Below are 22,547 nucleotides of genomic sequence, written 5' to 3'. Positions count from 1 at the left end.
ATTTGTGCTCGGATAGGCTCATACTCAACCTTCAAACCCACCAGAAACCTTGTCACATCAAGTTGTTCATGCTGTTGTTGTTGAATCTGAACATCCGATGTCAGAGGATGATACACATTGAGCTCATTTCGGATATTCCTCAGACTTGCATAGTATTCCTCCAACTGATACACCCTAGTTGTATTGTCTTGTCCGGAGTATAGCTTCTTAGCATGATCCCAGATTTCTTTAGCTGTATCTAGGAACATGAAGTTCACACTAATTTTTGGTTCCATGCTGTTCCATAGCCATGTCATTATTTGTGCATCTTCCTGTTCCCAGTCATTGAACCCTGGAGAATCAAAGGAAGGTTTCTCCTCTCTCACATGTTTTACCTTTCTCTTGGCCTTTAAGAACACTTCCACAGATTTTGCCCACAACACATAATTCTCACCATTCAGCTTAATAGATGTCATTTGAACACTTCGGTAGTCCGGAGAAAGCATGACACCTGTTTTATTGTCATTCCCATCTCCAATTGATGCCATCTTAACTAATTCACCTTCAAATATGCAACACAACCTCACTCACTTCCACAAAACTTATCTCACTTACGACACCACCAACTTCTTCAAATACACATTGCACATCAAATACTAAAGCTGAAATCACTCAGTCATTACATCAAACACCTGTACTGCACACTGCAGAACCATTCACCCACCAAAATACAAGGGCTGAAGTCACTCAGTCATTAAATCAAACACTTGTACTGCACACTGCAGAACCCTTCACCCACCAAAATACAAGGGCTGAAGTCACTCAGTCATTAAATCAAACACTTGTACTGCACACTGCAGAACCGTTCACACACCAGATCCAAGGGTTCACTTTTAAATATTCAGAATCATCAATACACCATTCAACACAATACAACTACCACCACACCACTGCTGTTGTGAACTTCAGCAGTCGAAAATACCCTACTTTCAGCACACATATGAGGTAAAACAGAGAAGAACAAGACTGATATGCATACTAGTCGCTCCAAACCTCCACAACAAAAAATTTTGAGCCAAAACACAACATTCACAGTCCACTATTTGGGCAAAAAAACAGCACTGTTCATACCTGTCCACAAACAGCCCTCTTTGTATCACTGAATAGAGGGCGTCTAGTATACAACTTCAATGACCACCACCACAGTAACTGGAGGCACTCTCACCTCCAGAACCACAAAACGACGACTCCTTTTTGGCCCCTTGTCGAGCTTCCACTCAGGCTAGCCGAAAATTGAGGAAAGCTGAAATGGTTGACAGTGAACCCAGGAAGAAGACAGCAGCAAGGAAGAATGAAAGGAGAACAAGGTTTTACCGCTCTGATACCATGTAAAAAAACCCTATTCGATTCTAGGTTAATGTAGAGAAGAAGAAGAAGAAGAAGAAGAGAAGGGTTCAGCCAGATTAGGAAGAAGAAAATCAGTCCTCCCTAGCTGATCCACTTGTATTTATTTCAAATAATAGTTACAAGAAAGACCATATTGTCCCTCATGAAAGATGGGACACATAACTTAAACTTAAATAAAATAGACCTTTCACTCTCAAACAGATAAACCAAAATACCCCTGATTTGTGTATTCTAACAAGCTCCTCCTTCCTGTGTCAACAGAAGAAAAGGGGAAAATGCATATGGAAGGCAGTGAAAGTAGCTACAATATGGACTATATGGGAGGAAAGAAATCTAAGAATCTTTTCAGGAAAAAACAAAATATGGAGGAAGTTATTGAAGCCATAAAAATCAGAACTGCACATTGGGTGAAGACCATGGAGATATTCAGAAACTACTCGACGAATGAGATACTAAGAAATTGGGCTGAAATAGCACAAACAGATATACCCAAAGTTCTTGTAAGCATGGAATGGAAGCCACTAGCACGGAACAAACTAAAATTGAATTTTGATGGGAGTTCTCTTGGCAACCCTGGAAGGGTAAGCATTGGAGTGTGTTTAGAAATTATCAGGGTGTGGTGGTGGCACTCTACTCTGGACCAATAGGTTATGGTGACTCAATACAGGCTGAATCTTTAGCCCTACTTCAAGGTCTAAAGATGGCTGAGCAGATAGGAACAACAGACTTAGAAATTGAAGGAGACTCTCTATTGGTCATCTCTTGGGCCAGAAAACATCACAGTAGCACCTTGAAAGCTCAAGTTTATTTTCAGAGAAATTGACACACTTGCAAGGAAGTTCAACACTCAGTTTGGTTGGGTTAAAAGGGATGCAAGTGGGATGGCGGATACCCTAGCAAAACAAGAGGCAAATAGATCTTCATTGTATTGAGCAGAATTGTAACTGATTGCTGGAGATCGCAATTTATTCCTATGCAATCTTTAGCTATTGTATCTTAATCTCTCTGTTATAAATGAAAGTTTTTTACTGATAAAAAAAAAAGTTTGTCCACTTCAATGTGCTTCGTCCTATCATGCTGAATCAGGTTGTGAGCAATGTTAATTGCTGCTTGATTTTCACAGTATAGCATCTGTAGTCGTATGAGACCACTAACAGCCCAAGCTGTGGTGTATAATCAACAGGAAATTAAGAGGATGAGAGGAGAAAGAGAGAAGAGAAGAAGATTTCGAAGGAAGGATTTCAAAAAAGAATAGGTAGCAGGGCATTTTTGTCCTTTTACCTAATGTTATGTTAAACACATATAAATAATACTGCTTAGGGCGGCAGTAATGTAGCATTTTTTCACCCATTCCTCTCTTGTTTTTCTTCTATTTTCTTCTCTCTTCTTCTCTCTTCTCTTCGATTTTTGGGTTACTTTTTAACCTAAAAGTTCTGCTAACAGCAGTAACTTCAAGTGTAACCTTTGGTGGACTTTCTATTTGTAACTGATCCTGCTCCATCAACATCTGAACCCTCTTCCAAAGTCAATTCTCCCCCTTTTTTGTAATACATTCCTCGACTAGGAGCACCCTTCGAGTAGCACAAAATTCTGATAATGCCTTCCCAATGGCTAGTTCTTGGGTTCTGCATAAATTGACGTAGAAATCCCAGCTAAAGGAAATATTTGATCTAGTGATGTAAGATAAATAAGTTTACCAACCAGTCGCCCGATGCTCATGTCTACGCATCTATTTGAGAGGGAGTGTGGAGATTATGTGACTTGATGTATCCTTTTAGTATAGTCCATATTGTACTAAGTACATTACTTGTTTCGTTATTCTTTTTTCTTTCAGCCCTGTAAGGGCATTCTTGTAATTGTACATACCTTTTAATATAAAGGAGACTCTAGGTGGGAGTCGATTCATTATTGACACCCTTTAAGCTCCTATTGTCTATAATCACAATTGACAGAGACTAGTAAGTTAGAAGCCAAACCTATTGCTCCTATTGTCTATAATCACAAGTTGTCTGCTTCTAATGGTGAGTTGTTGTGATAGGGGAGTGTTTCAAAGGCTTGTAGAAAAGCTATTATATGTTTGTATGTCTCGCCTTAATATTTCTCATGTTATGTGTTATTAGTTAGTTTATGCATGCTCCCAAAGACACATGGCAGTTCCTAAGAGGATTATATGCTATCTAACGGGCACCCTGGAAAAGGGATTTTCTTTACTAATCATGAGCATAGATAGAGGCATATAAAGATGCAAATTGAGCAGGTTGCATTTGTTTGCTGGAATGAAGCATCCGAAGGAGTAGAGAAGAAGAAGAAGAAGAAGAACAAGAAGAAGAAGAGTTGAGAATGGCGGAAATAATCTCTCAACCGGCCCTACTCTATTATTAATAAGTGTATTGCATAATGTTACACAAATAGACTAGAATGCCCCTGATTAGTGATGGGACACCTAGACAAATAAAAAACACTAAATAATATTAGGCCCAATAACAGAAGACTAAAGACCCAATAGAGATAAATAAACATATTAAGACAGCCGAACCAACACTCCCCCTTAAGCTAAGCATGGATGTCAATCATGTTTAGCTTGCCAAGTAACTCCAAGAATTTTACTGTAGCTAGCCCTTTAGTTAAAACATCTGCGATCTGCATCTCGGAGGGAGTATAAGGAATGCGTAGTTCTCCTGAGACTATTCTTTCTTTGACAAAGTGGTGGTCTATCTCAATATGTTTCGTTCTATCATGTCGCACTGGGTTATTTGCAATGTTGATGGCAGCCTTGTTGTCACAGTACAACCTGAGAGGGCTCTCGATCTTTATTCCAAGTTCACCAAGAAGGATCTTAAGCCACAGAAGTTCAGCAACACCATGAGCCATAGCTCGATATTCAGCCTCTACACTTGATCTAGCAACCACATTTTGTTTTTTACTCCTCCATGTAACTAGATTTCCTCCAACAAAGGTGCAGTACCCGGAAGTGGACTTCCTGTCCCCAACAGAGCCAGCCCAATCTGCATCAGTATATGCTTGTGTTTTCTGAACAGAATCCCTTTCCCCGGGCAAGACTTCAAATATCTGAGAATCCTTTCCACAGCTTTCATGTGAGGGATTTTAGGAGAGTGCATGAACTGACTGACAACATGTACAGCATAAGCAATGTCAAGGCGAGTGAGGGACAGATAGATCAACTTCCCCACCAGCTTTTGGTATCTTTCCTAATCAAGGTAGTCCTCTCCTACTGATTCCTGTAGGCCATGTTTCTATTCTATTGGAGTATTTGCTGGCCTACACCCCATCATTCCTGTTTCTTGTAGAAGATCAAGTACAGATTTCCTCTGACATATGTAGATGCCCTCTTTGATCTAGCAACTTCAATCTCAAGGAAGTATCTCAGCTGATCCAGGTCTTTGATCTCAAATTCAGCAGCCAAGAACTCCTTTAGTCTTTTAATCTCTTCCTGATCATCCCCTGTAATCACCATATCATCCACAGACAATAAGAGTTGTAAGTTTTCCATTTCTCTTCCTTATGAACAAGGTATGATCTGCCCCACTTTGAGTATAACCACCTTTCTTCATGGCCCCACAAAGCTCTTCAAACCAAGCTCAAGGAGACTGCTTAAGACCATATAGTGCTTTTCTCAATCTGCACACCTTCCTACCAAACCCATAACCTGGTGGAGGATCCATGAATACCTCTTCATGTAGGTCGCCATTTAGGAAGGCATTCTTCACGTCCAACTGATGTAGCTCCCATGAGAAATTTGCAGCTAATGACAATAGAACTCGGATTGTATTGAGTTTTGCTATTGGAGCAAAGGTTTCTTTGTAGTCAATCCCTTCTTTTTGAGTAAACCCTTTTGCTACAAGTCTGGCCTTGTACCTTTCAATGGACCCGTCCTCCCTATGCTTTACAGTGAACACCCACTTGCATCCAACAGTGCTTTTCCCTTTCGGTAGATCCACTAATTCTCAAGTCCTTGCTTTCATTAAGGCTTTCATTTCTTCGTCTATAGCCTCTTTCCATCTTGGGTTGGATACTTCCTCTGAATACCTAGTAGGAACATGCACAGAAGAGAGAGTAGACACAAAAGAATAATAACGGGGAGACAAATGTGAGTAAGACACAAAATCAGCAATGGGGTGTCGGATAGTACAAGAACGGGTAGGCTTACGAAGGGTAGTAGGAAGATCTAAGTCAGGGGGATGTGTGATAGGATTACTTGGGGTTGCTGAGACATGGTTGATCCAAGTCCAATTGGTTGTTGTCATGAGTTGGAGAACCCTTTTTCCTTCTGTTGTAGGTGATTCTTATATCTTTTTGCTGCCTTCTGGAGTCTTCAGTAAATTTGCAACATCACTAGTAGTAGCTGTTGAAATGGGAGCCTCACTAGATCCACCCGGGATACCACAACTAGGAGGATCAGGAGGAGAAGATGGAAGGTCCAAGGCAGAAAGAGGCACAAAGGAGGGAACAAAAGAATCCTCTTCCATCCCGCTAGTCTCCCCTTGAAGAGGATTCTGGGAAGAATGAAAATAGGATTGAGACTAAAAAAAAACCACATCCTTTGTGACATTTTTTCTTGGTGACTAGATAGATCATAACACTTATAACCCTTTTGTGTAGGAGAGTACCCCAAAAAAATTCCTTCCGTAGCCCTAGTATCCAGTTTGGTCTTCTTTGGATCCTTTACATGTATAAAGCATACACAACCAAAGACTCTTGGTGGAAGAGAAAAGTCTGGAAGATGAGGGCAAAGGACAGAGAAAGGAGTTTTCATCCCCAATACCTTGGATGGCATTCGATTTATTAGATATGATGCAGTAAGGACTACTTGAGACCAATAGTTTTTGGGAACTTTGTGTTGAAATAGTAAGGCTCGAGCAGTCTCCAATAGGTGTCTATTCTTGTGCTTAGCAACCCCATTCTATTGGGGGTACTAGCACAAGATGACTGATGGATCATTCCAGCATCCTCCATAAACAGTTTCAGGGACCTTTCAAAGTATTCAGCTCCATTATCATACCTGAATTGTTTAATTTTCTTGCCAAATTGTGTTTCAATCATTTTGTAAAACGCCATGGTTACCCATGGCACTTCATCCCGTCCTTTTAACAAGTAGATCCATGTGCATCGAGAGTAAAACTGATAAAGTACTGAAAGCCATCAACAGAAATAATGAGTGAAGGGCCCCAAACATCAGAGTGGACTAAATCAAAAGAAGCTTGAATTTCATTACTAGAAATTGGATAAACAGTTCTATATTGTTTTAATAACTGACAGATTTCACAAACTAAATTTTGACTTGAAAAACCTTTGAATAATTCCGGAAACAACACTTCTAATGATGAAAAAGGTAAATGACCTAGCCTAGCATGCCACAGATGTAACCTAGCTATTGACTCCACATTGGACTGACTACTAGTAGCAGATGTTTGTAAGGCCGAACTGATGTCTGCATCAAGGTAGTAGAGGGCTCCACACTCATGACCACTCCCAATCGTTCTCTTTGTCAAGCTGTCTTGAAAGACACAATGAGTAGGAAAAAAGTTATGCTACAATTCAAATTCTTGGTAAGCTTTGAAATAGATAAGAGGTTTGAAGAAAGATTGGGAACATGCAGAACAGATTTGAGTGAGAGGCCCTTGCTTAGGTCAACCACCCCTTTTCCAGAGATGGTAGAGAGGGAACCATCAGCAACCCTCATCTTATCTTGGCCAGACAGTAAATGATAGGAAGAAAATAGTGAAAACATATGTGTCATGTGGTCAGTTGCACCGGAATCAATAATCCAAGAAGCAAGATCAATAGAGCTAGTTGCACTAAAAGCAAAGGCAGTACCTGATCTGGCAAGGGAGGTGGAAGCAAGAGAATTGGTCCTTAGACGGGCTAGTGCCCGGCTAAGAACCTCTACCTGATTGGCAGTGAAACCCAAGGACCCATGTCCGGGGGAAGTAACAATTTGTCCCATGGGAGAGGATGTAACTATGGATGAGTGTTTTGAGCCATCACCACTGTGACTGGCAACTAGATTCCCACTTGCAGCTTGACCCTTCTGATGATTCTTATCTTTCTTCAAAGCAGCTGGTTTCAGATGTGGATAGAGAACCCAACAAGTTCTTTCACATGCTTTTCTCCTCCACAATGGGTGCACTTCAGATGTCTCTTGTCCGAGTACTTATTCCCCTTTTGATTTGTAGAAATCAGGGCCGAATGTTCCACAGATTGTTCAGATGGCTTAGTTTGAGTATCAACTTGCATCTCTTTTCTTCTAACCTCTTCATTCCTCACGAGGTAGTAGACATGATGTAAGTCTAGCATTTCATCCCTTCCTAGAATTTGGGACCTTATGCTCTCATATATTGGATCTAGGCCAGCCAAAAATTTAAATGCTGTGCCCTCTTCAATTTGTTTGTCATGCCTTTCCTTGTCTCTGGCATTCTCCCAATCAAGGATGAGGTGATGATCTAGCTCTTCCAATAGTCCTTCTAAGGCAGCAATGTCTTGATTCAATCTATAAATTCTAGCATTATTTTTTCTCTGCCCATAAGTTTTGGACACTTTCTCCCATATCTTGGCAGCAGTGGAGAAATGTTGAACAGTCCTAGCTACCCTTGGAGTCACTGAAGCAAGTAGCCAGGACATAACTGTAGCATTCTCCTTACGCCAAACTGCATAATCAACACTACCCACTTCAGGCTCCTTCTTCTACCCGTCCAAATAACCAGTGAGTTCCCGGGATGTGATGAAGAGCATGGCTGAAACAGACCATTCTCTGAAGTTATATTCATCCAACAACACATTAGTAATCTGCAGGATGTGCAGATTTGGATTCTCCAGATTAGGGGACCTCCCACTAGTCCTAACATCTCTAGAAGACACTTCCCCAGATATAGAAGACATCTTCTCCTACTTGCAAAGATCAAAACTGTAAACACACTATACAGAGAACTGTTTCAGACTTACGGAACTTGCTGCACTGCAAACTCTGTCCAGAGAACCTGTAACAGAGCTGAAACCACGAGCACCACACTGCTGCACTGTGCTCTAATTACTGCTGTCGCAGCCTGTAATCTCTGCCACGACCAATTCTAGGACTGCCGAGATTAGTCCTCCCACCTAGATCTGTTCCACACAGATCTCTCTTAGCCGAATGGCTACAATCTGCTGTACTAAGTCTATTAGGGCATCAGCTTCTGGGACTACAACCAAGGGAAACCCTAGATGTAGGTCCTGCTGTGTTCTACGACCAACCCTAGGGTTTCTTTGCAGCAACCAAGATAGAAAAGAGGAAGAAAGAGAGTGGATACGAGTAGAAGATGAAGTGGCGGCTGTAACCAGGTGCAAGATCAGAGCTCTGATACCATGTTTGCTGGAATGAAGCTGCCGAAGGAGAAGAAGAAGAAGAAGAAGAAGAAGAGGAAGAAGAGTTGAGAATGGCGGCAATAATCTCTCAGCCGGCCCTACTCTATTATTAATAAGTGTATTACATAATGTTACACAAATAGACTAGAATGCCCCTGATTAGTGATGAGACACCTAGACAAATAAAAAACACTAAATAAGATTAGGCCCAATAACAGAAGACAAAAGACCCAACAGAGATAAATAAACATATTAAGACAGCTGAACCAACAGCATTGATGATAGAAACTCTACATACGGTTGGTTATCTTTTCTTTTATTTCTTTTGCTTTGAAATGGACCTCAATTGTTATGGGCCCAAAGTCCTTTTATTTACTTGTTTTAGAAGCCACCCTATTAAGGGTTTCTTTTTAATTTTACATTTAATTGCAGTTAGGTCTAATAAAACAAGTTTAAGGGGCTAGGAAAAGCCATGTCCTCTTCTCTCAAAATGATTTTTCTCCCACATCTATCTTATTGTGTTCTGAACTTTCTTCTCTCTTTTTCTGCTTATTTTTCTTGATCAAATAAGTTCTTAACATAGTATGGTCCTGACAGGATGAAACAACATTGATCTGGTACTCACATGGAGAGGAAAGAAATTTGAAGTTGTCTTCCGTCTCAAGGATTATCCCTGGGCAGAGAACTGTGAGTCAACAATCCGAATGATGATCTTATACATTTTAGCAATTTGCTTTAATATATCATGCTGTGAAGAATTTCATTTTAGGTTTTACTAACTAACTTGCAATTAAACATTACATAGCACTTGGTTTTTGGTTCACTACAGGCTGTTTTTAGGAGATATTTGCGTCCTGACAAAGACTATTTGTCATTTTCTCTTCTGTATAATAATGGCGAAAGGACTCTTGATCTGGTTAGTTATGGAATCATTCAGGTTCTTTAAAAGTTATATGAAAATAAATTTTGTTGAGTTTTATGAGAAGCTAGTTCTGTGCTGAATCCTATTTCTTGACCATCTCAATCCTATAGATATGCAAGGACAAAGGTGAGGCAGAGGTCTGGTTCGCTGGCCTTAAGGCATTGATCTCTAAGGGCCAACATGGCAGGCGTAATAGGAGTGATATTTCTGATGTATGTTATTAGACCTATCTTAATTTATTCATGATTTACAATCCATATTCCTTAAATAGAATACCACTTTGCAGATCATCATTTAGTCATATATTTATTTAACTACTTTTATTTCTGATTGCAATAATTGTTGTCATTATGCCTGTTTGGAAAATTTAAGAGAAAGAATTTCTCAAATCAATGGAAATCTTAGTCCCTTTTTGGATGGAAAGAATTTCTCAAATTAACTGTAACTTGATCTAGAAGTTTGTAAATTATCTGTTCTTGTCTGTCATTAGCATTTTTTTTATCAATAACTGTAGTGCTTAATTAGAATTTCAAAACATAGTACAACCAGCAAAGAGAAGGGAGAGAGAAGCTCTCCTAGTGAATTGTCAAATCAGTCAATTGAGCCCAAAACAGAAATTCTCTATCTGTCCCTTGTTTTGCTAATATTTCAGCAAAGGAATTTGCACTTCTTCCTTTTGTTGCTATAGATCCAAAGTTCATTCTTCTCTTCCTTCAGCTAACCCAACACCAACTTGGTGTCTCCTTCAGTAATCAACTTTCTAATGCTTATACTCCTCACCCTTCGCACTCCTTCCATTACCGTCAATGTCTCAGCCCTCAAGGAGTCACCTACTCCAATTGGTCCTGAAAAAGATGCGATAATTTTACCCTCTTTATTCCTAAAAGCACCTACAATGCCTGAAGACCCCAGATTTCCCACACTACTTCAATCAAAGTTCAGCTTGATAAACCCACTGTTTAGAGGGGACCAAATAGGACTCATAACATCCTTAGCAGGGGCTAAACTTGTTACTTCCTTCCAGCTTCTAAAAAGATCAGACATTGGGATATCATCAAAAAGTTCCAAAGACTTAACACAATGTACCACTCTGATGTAGACCGCCTCTATTATAGCTTCTCTGCTTCCCTCCTTATCTAAAATAAATTCTTGAGTTCCTTTTTTTCTCAAATAGTCCAGATAATGGCATCCCTTGCACATGTCCATATTATTCTTCCCATTTTCTTAGACCAACTAAACGTTGTAGAGGCAAACAAACTTTGCACATTTGGTGGGGGTCTACTTGCACCCAAACAAGGTAAAAAACCATTCCCAAACAAATGCAAAAGGGAAGGGGATTAATAAGTGATAGCAAGTCTAACCATTGGCTTTGGTAGAGAATACGCCAGTAAGGAGGTAGGCATCTATTAGGTCTCTTTTCTTTGAAGCAGATCATATGTATTAATTCTTTACAAGAAAGCTTCCCAAGAAAAACACCCAACCCTAGGGGGAATAAGCTTAATCCAAACCTCTTTTACAGGAAAAATCTACCCAAGACTATCAAGGGGTTGAGTTAAAGCATTAAAAAAAAAGCCACAAGTGAATGATCTAGAAGGGGAAGAGAGTCCAAAGTCGACCATCTGATTTCGAAGGATCCAAGATAATCCTATCAAGAGTATTAAGTAGTACCAAGACACTACTTAACTCAGATTCTCTGATGCCCCTTCTAAGACCCAAGTTCCAATTGTATCCAGCTCTCGAGTTAGAAGGAACAATGAAAGTAGAAATAGGCTCATCCTTGTAATTTGAAAGAGCATACAAAGAGGGAAATTGGTATTTCAAAGGGGAGTTCCCAACCCATATCTGTTCCCAGAATTTAGTGCAGTTACCAGAGCACAAGTCATACTTATATGTTCCCAAAAGCACTTGTAGCCCTAGCCAAAATTCATCAATCCATTATCCACAAGTCCATGAATGCAAAAAAGTAAAAGCCACCTTGGCCTACAACTTTTTCTTCTCAACAGGTAATCACCACAACCATTTCCTCAATAGAGCCACATTTCTCTCCTGAATATTCTTGATACCAAAACTCTCAAATGTTTCTCTTCTACTAATCATTTCCATTTGACCCTATGACCCTTTTTCTCTCCTCCCCTAGCTCCCAAAGATCCCTCACCAACTTTTCCATTTTCTAGCTGCTCCCTCTGGGACTTTGAAAACTAACAAATAATACATGAGTAGATTGGCTAAAGTAGATCTAATAAAAACAATTCTGCCACCTAGGGAGAGGTAACTTTTCTTCCGCGAGGTAAGTCTTTTGTCAAATCTTTTTTTTTTTTTTGATCAATGAGATAATATTTTATTAGAGTTAGAACAGAAAATTACAACAGGGTGAAAGTGTTCTTTTCCAAATTATAGTTTACAGTTCAGCCCAAAACAATTGGGGACTTCTAGCCCCTTGTTTAGCTAGAGTATCTTCCATCCCATTTGCTGTTCTTCTCACCCATTTGAAAGTAACATTCAACTCCCTTACAATACTCACAATCTCCCTAAAAGTATGCCTATAGATCCACGGGATTTGGGTTCTACATCTTGTCCAAGCAATGACCACTTGAGAGTCCTATTGAAATTTTCTGTTCAAAAGGTACAATTCTTAGGGTTATATCCTAGAGGCAGTCCTAAATATTCCATAGGCCACTGAGAAACCTCACACCCCAAAATGTGTATACACTCTATGACCTCCCCCTCCTCTATGTTGATCTCTGCTAATCAACTTGTATCAAATGTCATTAGGCATCTTATTACATGTTAATTCCTACATGGAGCATCCTGAAACCATTCATACTTACAATCTTGTGATGGAATTTTTTTTTTTTGGCAAGTCTTATGATGGAAATAATTTTTGTTGAGCTATTTTAATAACTAACCTACCAAAATGACTAGGACATGTATAAGTACATCTAGTTACAAACTAATGGCATGGAAATCACGATACAAGATATAATACATTGGTAGAGCAAGTTAATTAAGATTTCAGCAGAATAGTTGTATAGGGGCTATTGCCAATATTGCTATTGCTCCAGGTAAGCCCATTCCTTGGATTATTGATTATGGGACATCAAATTAGACTAGAATGATATGAGCAAAGCCTGTTGAAACACTAATCGAGAAGAATCATCATCTTGAAATACTAATAGTAGGCTGGCTAATCAGCCCAGAAACAGCCTGTTGGGGCTACAAGGATCTGTTAAAGAAAGTTAAATGGATGACAAGGAATATGATTGTCAGGTTTCAGTGGGTCAGAAATCAGCAAATGCAATGGCTGATTCTTTGTCCAAGCAAGGGGTGTCAAGGGGAGATCTATTTTGGGCTGTTTTGTAATCGTGTCTCAGGCCTGGGCAGTTTTGGTGTATATGGTTCAGTCCTAGGGGGGGTAACATCTCGTGCCACCTCCTAGGCTGATTGTACTATTGATATCTGATTTAATAAAACTACTTTCATTCATCAAAAAAAAAAAAACAGAACCATCATCTTGGATATCAGGATGGGCTTCTCATTGATGCTGTTAGGTACTGTTAGAGTCAGCAATCAAGGGATATTTTGGTCCTATTACCTTATTTTATTAATTGGCGTTATGTATATTTTGTCTCAATTTAAGTGATATGACCCATACTTAATTAGGGGCATAACTGTCATTGTATTCTCAATTTTTTTATAAACAAAAGGAAAAAAAATTTATTAAAAGAAAAAAGAAACTAAATACAACCTCAGAGACACCCCCCAAACCACACAACTATGACCAACCATCAAGAACAACAAAAAACAGAGAAAGCAAGAGAAAAACATCACTTTTACAACAACTGCGCCAACAAAGCGATGCAACTGCAAGGCACAGGTCAATATTCCACCTCACCGAACTCTTCCACCTCTCTGTTGACTAGAGTCTTCAAATCCACATCACCTTTCTTCATCTCCTTATCCTTTGGTACCACATTAGGAGAGACCTCATTCGAATCAGACTCATCCCTAACAGCTTTCTCTAACAAGTTTGGATTGATCGGCTTCTCCTAGTTAGAACCATCCTGGCAAGGCTTTTTTTGACCCCATTGGGTGAGAATGAAGAAATCGGGCAAGATTTCTCCTTACTCAAAGAACTTAGTTTACCCCCTCTTCTTTTCTAGATCTTTTTATACTTGTTAGTCCAGCTCCCACTAGGCCCTCCTTTAGCCTTGAGAAAACCTTCATGATATGCACTACATCGAGTTTGCTTGAATTTCTGATCTTCTTTAGGATTTCCGATGTATCACCATTGTCTTCTACATTCGCCTCTTTTCCCCTGTGACACAAATCAACTCCCAATCTACCAACAAACACTTCTGAGATCCAGTAACCGGTGTCGGTCCTATGGCCTTTGACTTGACTTACATTCTCTAAGTCAGAGACCTGCTTGCCCCTCAACTTCTGAAAGACTTTCTCCTTCTTCCTTGCCCCCTCCCTCCTTCCAAACCTTATAATTGCCCTCCACCTCCTCTACCCCTGCCTCCGCCCTAGCTTTACTCATAACCCCTACTCCTAGATCCTTCTTTGAACTTCCTCCCTGTAAACTAGAAACAGAATTCCTAGACTCCTAGCTTAACTCTAGGTACGGAGAAATAGGTTTCGGCTCTTTCTTCTCAACACCTAGAATGAGCGCTAGAGCAAAAGAAAAATCTTCGTCATGACCACCTTGAAAACACTCCTTAGATCTCGAAGAGACTTCTCGATTCAATTGGCAAGGCCCAAGAGTTTGAATATCAGAAACGTCAGCTGCTGTCAAACTGGTATTCAAGGCCCACTCCTCTTAACATCAGACAATTTTTTCCTTCAACCACAGGCTCCACTATTTGTATTCGCCAGATCCTTACTCAAGGAATTAGAAACTAGTAGAAGATCAAGACTGTAATCAGTCTTGAATCCTAATATGTTTTAGGTTTACAAAACAGAAGAAAAGTGAGAGAAAGGAGAAGGAATAGAAGAGAAACAGGAGAACACAAGGGGTTGAAAAGAGGGACAGATTCTAACAGATCTGCCACCACCACTCTCTTATTATTTATAGGTTATGTTCAGTACAATGGAAAGGACACATCTGCCCTTAGTACTTGCATGACAAATAAAGTAAATAAAAACTGAAATAAATAACAACTGAATTAACAAACTGACTCAAACTGACACTACTATAACTGAAACAAATAACTACACATGCTGTCCTACGAACACAGTGGGGCCCACATCAGTGTTCTCTACACTCCCCCTCAAGTTGGGAGTAGATATCTATCATTCCCAACTTGGATAGATCTGTCTCTAACTTCTTCCTTGGTACAGCCTTGGTGAGGATATCCGAGAGCTGCATATTAGATGTAATGTACGGAAGACACACTTCTTGTGATGTGACCCTTTCTCGCACAAAATGTCGATCAACTTCGATATGTTTAGTTTTGTCATGCTGCACTGGGTTGTGGGCTATATTAATAGCTGTCTGATTATCACAATACAGCATTAAGGGCTTTTCATAGTCAATACCCAACTCTTCAAGTAGTGACCTCAGCCATACGATTTCAGCCACTCCATTAGCCATTGACCTGTATTCCGCTACAACACTGGAGCGGGAAACAACACTCTGCTTCTTACTCCTCCAAGAGACAAGGTTACCTCCCACAAGGGCACAATATCTAGAGGTAGACCTTCTGTCATCAACACTCCCAGCCCAATCGGCATCTGTATAGACTTCCACCCTCATGTGATTATTGTTCTTGAGCAGTATACCTCTACCCGGGCATCTCTTCAAGTATGCTAATATTCTCTCTGCCACAAAAAGATGAGAAGTTCTAGGGGAGTGCATGTACTAGCTAACAACACTAACTGCATAGCTGATATCTGTCCGAGTGAGGCAAAGATATAGGAGCTTTCCAACCAACCGTTGAAACATAACTTTGTCTTCAAGAGGCTCCCCACCCTTTGTACAAATCTTGTGATTTTGTTCGATGGGTGTGTCAGTCGGCTTAACACCCAACTTTCCAGTTTCCGCCAACAGATCTAGAACATATTTTCTCTAAGAGATAAAAATCCCCTGCTTGGATCTAGCAACCTCAATACCCAAAGAGTACCGTAATGCACCAAGATCTTTCACCTCAAACTCTTGATGAAGGAGTTGTTTGAGGGACTCAATCTCATGACTGTCATTTCCTATCACCACAATATCATCAACATATACTGCAAGTAGTGTTAGAGAGGACTCCACCTTCTTGATGAATAGTGTATGATCTGACTGGGCCTATACATAACCAAACTTTCCAAGGGCTAATCTGAATCTATCAAACCAGGCTCTAGGTGACTGCTTCAAACCATACAATGCCTTATTCAATCGGCAAACCTTCTTACCTGTCTCTGTATCATAGAATCTAGGAGGCAACTACATGTAAACCTCTCCCTGTAAGTCTCCATTCAGAAAGGCATTTTTAACATCCATTTGAAACAGGGGCCAAAAATGATTTGCTGCAAGGGATAACAGAACTCGGATGGTGGTCATCTTGGCTATTGGGGCAAAGGTCTCCAAGTAGTCTATACCATAAGTCTGACTGAACCCCTTTGCAACCAGCCAGGCTTTGTACCTTTCAATAGAGCCATCAACATTATGCTTCACAGTTGTTTTGGAGCAGCTACAGTAGTCCGAACCAGTGAAGAAGGAAGAAGAAGATGAGGAAGAAGACAAGAGAAAGAGAGAACATGAGGGTTTAGTCGAACTGATTAGTCTCCCATTCAGTCGACCCCCTTGTGTTTATTAGGTTCTAATTACACTTACAAAGACTAAACTGCCCTCACTTAAGTGTGGGGCAGAGTACTCTAATAAAACAGCCACATAAGCAAAGTACTTAACTAACATAAGATTACTAAATTACCCTTATTCGGCTCACTCTAACACTCCCCCTCAAGCTGGAGAATATATGTCATATAATCCCAGCTTGTTACATAGATGATTCACTTTCCCTGAGTTTAGAGCTTTTGTAAACAAATCTGCCCATTGATCATTCGAGCCCACATGTTCTGTGTTTATCTCTCCAGCAAGGACCTTCTCCCTCACAAAGTGGCAATCAACCTCTATGTGCTTTGTTCTCTCATGAAATACAGGATTGGATGAGATATGGAGTGCAGCTTGGTTGTCACAATACAGTCTCATAGGTTTATCCATGTGAAACCCAATTTCTTGTAGAAGATTCCTCAACCACACTAACTCACAGGTAATATGTGCCATGGCCCTATACTCAGCTTCAGCACTACTTCTGGCCACAACCGTCTGCTTTTTACTCTTCCACGTCACAAGATTTCCTCCAAGAAATGTGCAATAGCCCGTAGTAGATCTTCTATCATTCACTGAGCCTGCCCAGTCTGCATCTGTATACCCCACTACTTCAAGTTTTCCTCCTGGTTTATACAATAGTCCACGGCCTGGAGCTCCTTTCAGATACCTCACAATTCTAAGAATTGCATCCCAGTGAGGTATACGAGGGTCCTGCATGAATTGGCTCACCACACTGACTGCAAAGGATATGTCGGGTCTCGTGATAGTTAGATAGTTCAGCTTCCCCACTAGTCGTCTATACCTTCCAGGATCTTCAAATACTTCTCCTGTATCACTGCTCAACTTAACATTTGGTTCCATAGGGGTCTCAGCCGGTTTTGCACCTAACAGTCCTGTTTCTTCCAATAGATCAAGAACATATTTTCTTTGGCACAGATTTACACCTTGTTTTGACCTGGCAACCTCTATTCCCAAGAAATATTTCAATGTTCCAAGATCTTTTGTTTGGAAATGGTTTTGCAAAAATACCTTTAATTTGCCAATCCCCAATTTATCACTGCCAGTAATGACAATATCATCCACATAGACCACTAATAGAATCTTCCCAGCTTCTGAGTCATAGCTGAACACTGAGTGATCTACCTGGCACTGCTTCATTCCAAAACTCTTCACCACTTCAATCTGCATACCTTACCATCCTCCCCCTGAGCAACAAACCCAGGTGGTTGCTCCATATATACCTCCTCCACAAGATCACCATGGAGAAAGGCATTCTTGATATCAAGCTGAAACAGAGGCCAATCATACATAACTGCCAGGGAAATTAGTACACGAACAGAACCAATCTTAGCCACCGGAGAGAATGTCTCCATGTAGTCTACTCCATACAACTGGGAGTAACCTTTAGCAACAAGTCTGGCCTTCAGACGCTCTACACTACCATCTGGCAAGTATTTCACAGTATACACCCATTTACATCCCACAGCATGCTTACCAGGTGGGAGAGTAGTAAGTTCCCACGTTTGAGTATGTTGAAGAGCAGAAAGTTCCTCCTCCATTGCCTGCCGCCAATCAGGTGAACTGAGAGCTTCTTGGACATTATTAGGTATGGAAATAGAGGATAAAAGGGAAACAAACTGGCGATGTGATGTAGAAAGACGAGATAATGAAACGAAATTGGAAATGGAATGGAGGGTAGAACTGCGTTTACCTTTCCGTAAGGCAATGGGTAGATCAAGGTTTGAGGGTTCAACAATAGGAGCCATGAGAGGATCCGCGAATGAGGTAGAAGCTGGAGGAGGGGCCGGTGCCGTTCGACGTGTATACACTTGCCAGATTGGTGGACGTTCGGTGGTGATCTGCATGGGATGAGGTGATGAGTCTACTCCAACAACAACATCTAGAACTGGATCACTGACAGGGAGAGGAAGAGGAAGTGCGGGTGGAGACGAGGGTGCTTCAGGACTTGAGAAGAAGGGGACTGACTCAAAAAAGGTGACATCAGGACAGACATAGCACTTCCGGGTAATGGGATTATAACACTTTTACCCTTTCTGAGTCCGTGAGTAGCCAAGGAAGACACATTTAATTGAGCGTGCATCTAGCTTGTCTATTCCAGGGCTCAGATTGTGGACAAAGCACACACAACCAAAGACACGAGGAATTAATGGGAATGGAGATAAAGTGGGAAACAAGATAGAGAAGGGGGACCGACCATGAAGAATGAAGGAGGGCATCCGATTAATGAGAAAACATGCAGTGAGTACAGCATCACTCCAAAAACGTTTAGGAACATTCATGTGGTGAAGAATAGACCGAGCAGTTTCAAGAAGCTGGCGGTTCTTCCGTTCAGCTACCCCATTTTGTTAAGGGGTGTATGCACATGATGTCTGATGAATAATGCCATGCTGCTCTAAATACTGTTGAAATGAAGTAAGAAAGTATTCACGACCATTATCTGAACGGAGAATTTTGATTGGAACACCAAATTGTGTGCGTATTTCAGCATGGAATTTTTGAAAAATAGAAAACAATTCACTTCTTTCTTTCATTAAGTAAATCCATGTCATTCTTGAACAATCATCAATAAAGGAGACAAAATACTTGTACCCATTATAAGACTCTATTTTGATTGGACCCCAAACATCTGAATGAACCAAAGAAAAAGGACTCAACATACGACTCTCAACTCTTGGACTGAAGGACACACGACGATGTTTCCCAAACTGACATGACTCACATTGCAAAACTGACAAATGACTCAATGACGGGACCAAAATCTTGAGAGCCTTGAGAGATGGATGTCCCAGTCGGCAATGCCATTGTAGAGGAGTAAGCGAAGTCTGAAGAGCAATTGAAGATCCACCACCGTCAAGATAGTACAGTCCACCAGCTTCATGCCCCCCACCAATCTTCTTCCCCGTCTTGAGATTCTGAAAAACACAGGTGGAAGGAAAGAAGGTAACGGAACAGTTAAGAGCTTTGGTTATTTTACTAACAGACATAAGATTGAATGGAAACTTAGGGACATATAAAACAGATGATAAGGGCACAAGAGCCATGTCAATATTACCAACACCACATATGGGAGATGAGGACCCATTGGCAAGTGTAACAGTTTGTGATGTGGAGGTTTCAAAGAGAGAAGAGAACACACCTGGAGTCCCGGTCATATGATCTGAGGCTCCAGAGTCAATAATCCAGGGAGAGGTTTTAGATGACATGCAAGCAATACCTGATTGGGCAAGTGTGGCAGTGGTATGCTGTGAAGTAGTTTGAAGGAACCGTTCATACTCATCACGCGGTACGCTCACCATTTCCCTCCCAGAGGTAGATGTAGATGTGGGATGAGTTCGGTCTGCCGGTTTACTGTCACTGATATCAACCTCACCCGCTACAGCATGATTAGCCCATTTAGAGGGAGGGCCATGTAGATCATAACAGAAATTCACTGTGTGTCCCTCTCTACCACAATGAGTGCATTTCCTTGTAGAGTTATTCTTCCCTCTGCCACGACCTCCCCCTGAGTCACGACCACCCCGACTAATCATGGAACTACCACGGCCTCCTCGGGGAGCATGACCTCCCCCTCTTGTACTATATCCAACCCCTCGAGCTGTCACAAGTGCTGATCTATCAGACTGTGTGGAGTTCTCTGTCTGTCCCAAAGAGATTCTACGATGCCTTGAGAATACTTCCTCAAGTGTAGGAAGAGTAGAGCCCCCCAATATTTGGGCTCTAACTGGTTCATATTCCGACTTCAGCCCCACTAAAAATCTTGTAACATCTAGTTGCTCCCTTTGCTGTTGCTGAACTTTAATATCTGGAGTAAGGGGGTGATAGACATTGAGTTCATTCCTTATATTCTTCATGTTGGCATAGTACTCTTCTAGTGTTTTGGTTCCTTGTTGTCAATCAAAATACTCCTGATAAAGCTGATACACTCTTGTTGTGTTATCTTGTCCAGAATATAGCTTCTTAGCATGCTCCCATATATCCTTAGCCGTATCAAGAAACATGAAGTTGGCACTAATTTTAGGTTCCATACTATTCCACAGCCAAGTCATGATTTGAGCATCTTCTTGCTCCCAATCATCAAACCCTGGAGAGTCCTCCGATGGCTTTTCATCTCTTACATGCTTTACTTTCTTCTTTGCCTTGAGAAACACTTCCACTGATTTGGCCCATGGAACATAGTTCTCCCCATTCAGCTTAATTGAGGTCATTTGTACCCCTAAGTAGTCGGAGGAAATTACCACATTAGGTTTCTGATCATTGTAGCCATCTCCTATTGCTGCCATTGTACTCTTTCACAGTTGCCTCTAACCTTACTTCTCAGCTATAAGCTGATTGATGTTGTTCACAGTTTGATACTTCAGCACCTATTGCAGCCCCTAAACACAACAGTGGGAGCACACACTTGTTCTTCTTTACACTACTGCTGACTTCACACACCTACGACCCACATAAGCATCACAAGCACCACAACACAACAGTAGGCCCTCTTACAACCACTCAATAAAAAAAATTGCACATCACAAGCACCACAACACAGTCAAACTGCTATGCCCAGTTCAGATTTGTTTAACACACTTAAGAGGGCATTACACGACCACAAGGAGCTTGGCAAGGTCACTGCATTCCACCTTACACCACTCGGCCACCTACAGCAGCCCTAACACCACTCAACAACTCACAGCAGCCCTACACCATTCGGCTACTGCACACACAGCCCTTTTTAGGGCAACAATGAACCTAGTTCTCTAGGTTCTAATCAGTACTAACTGATTCTTGAAGGGTTCCTACCCAGAAATACCAGCAACACAAGAGGACTAAATAACCAACCTTCCTTTGAGAGTATCAGCCAACCATTCACTGCTGAAATCACCTTCCTTGATGAAGAAAACTGTGCGCAGCAAAGAGCAACGAACTGTGATGTCTCAGACCTAGGGCGAACCAGCTCTCTCCATTAACCAACTAGAAACGAAGAGGAGGGTGTCACGAACACAGCTGAGATGCTTTGCAAGCGGAAGCAGGTCAGAAACCTTGCTCTGATACCATGTTTTGGAGCAGCTACAGTAGTCCGAACCAGTGAAGAAGGAAGAAGAAGATGAGGAAGAAGACAAGAGAAAGAGAGAACAGGAGGGTTTAGTCGAACTGATTAGTCTCCCATTCAGTCGACCCCCTTGTGTTTATTAGGTTCTAATTACACTTACAAAGACTAAACTGTCCTCACTTAAGTGTGGGGCAGAGTACTCTAATAAAACAGCCACATAAGCAAAGTACTTAACTGACATAAGATTACTAAATTACCCTTATTCGGCTCACTATAACAACAGTGAACACCCATCTACATCCCACCGGTTTCTTTCCTTTTGGTGGGTCAACCAGTGCCCAAGTATTATTCTTCAACAGGGCATCCATTTCGACTTGCATTGCATCCTTCTATTCTGGAACTGATAAGGCTTCTTGCACTGTTCTTGGAATAGGGACATCGGCAATGGAAGTGAGATAGGACCGGTAAGATGGAGACAGACGATCATAGGATAAGAATTGTGAGATGCTGTGAGTTGTAGAAGTGGTGCAATGTCGTTTCCCTTTGCGAATGGCAATAGAGAGATCAAGGTCATCCACAAGAGGGGAAGTGGCAACAGTAGGAGGTGTCTCAATAGGATCTGGATCTGGAGCCGCAGAAGGAACTGGAGCTGGCCGGGACTGCCGATGACTAGGATCAACCTGCCTGCATCGCCTGTGATAGACTCTCAACTCCGGCTCCCTCTGACCACCCTCACCACTACAACCTTCATTACCCAGTGGAATAGGTAAAGGAACAACCCCACTCAAAACAGTCCCACTTCCACCAGCCCCACTTCCACTCTCACTGCTCTCCCCCTGAGGAAAGAAACTCAAAACAGCCCCACTTTCACTGCTGCTCTCCCCCTGAGGAGAAACCCTAGGATAATAGGATGTCTCCTCAAAGAAGGTGACATCCATGGAGACAAACCTTTTCCCTGAAACCGGATCATAGCAGCATAACCCTTTTGAGTTTGTGCATAACCGAGGAAA

At 41.3% G+C, this 22,547-nt stretch overlaps 1 protein-coding gene across 2 annotated transcripts in view; it reads left to right on the top strand.

Moving 5' to 3' along the window:
- The window catches only part of LOC148871461 (PH, RCC1 and FYVE domains-containing protein 1-like), a 154,853-nt gene that overhangs the window by 74,820 nt on the left and 57,486 nt on the right, over positions 1–22,547 (top strand). For both annotated transcript variants that reach the window (XM_088967190.1, XM_088967191.1), the window contains exons 5-7: positions 9,343–9,432; positions 9,575–9,661; positions 9,778–9,879. In XM_088967190.1, the coding sequence (XP_088823316.1) occupies positions 9,343–9,432; positions 9,575–9,661; positions 9,778–9,879 (279 nt within the window). The remainder of the gene's footprint in view (positions 1–9,342; positions 9,433–9,574; positions 9,662–9,777; positions 9,880–22,547) is intronic.

This window comes from Nelumbo lutea, chromosome 2 (genome assembly GCF_056320005.1).
Source record: "Nelumbo lutea isolate HS-2025 chromosome 2, American lotus-T2T, whole genome shotgun sequence".
In the NCBI taxonomy this organism is placed as follows: domain Eukaryota; kingdom Viridiplantae; phylum Streptophyta; class Magnoliopsida; order Proteales; family Nelumbonaceae; genus Nelumbo; species Nelumbo lutea.
The sequence above is the reverse complement of the archived record's forward strand: the minus strand, read 5'-3'. Positions and strand labels throughout refer to the sequence as shown.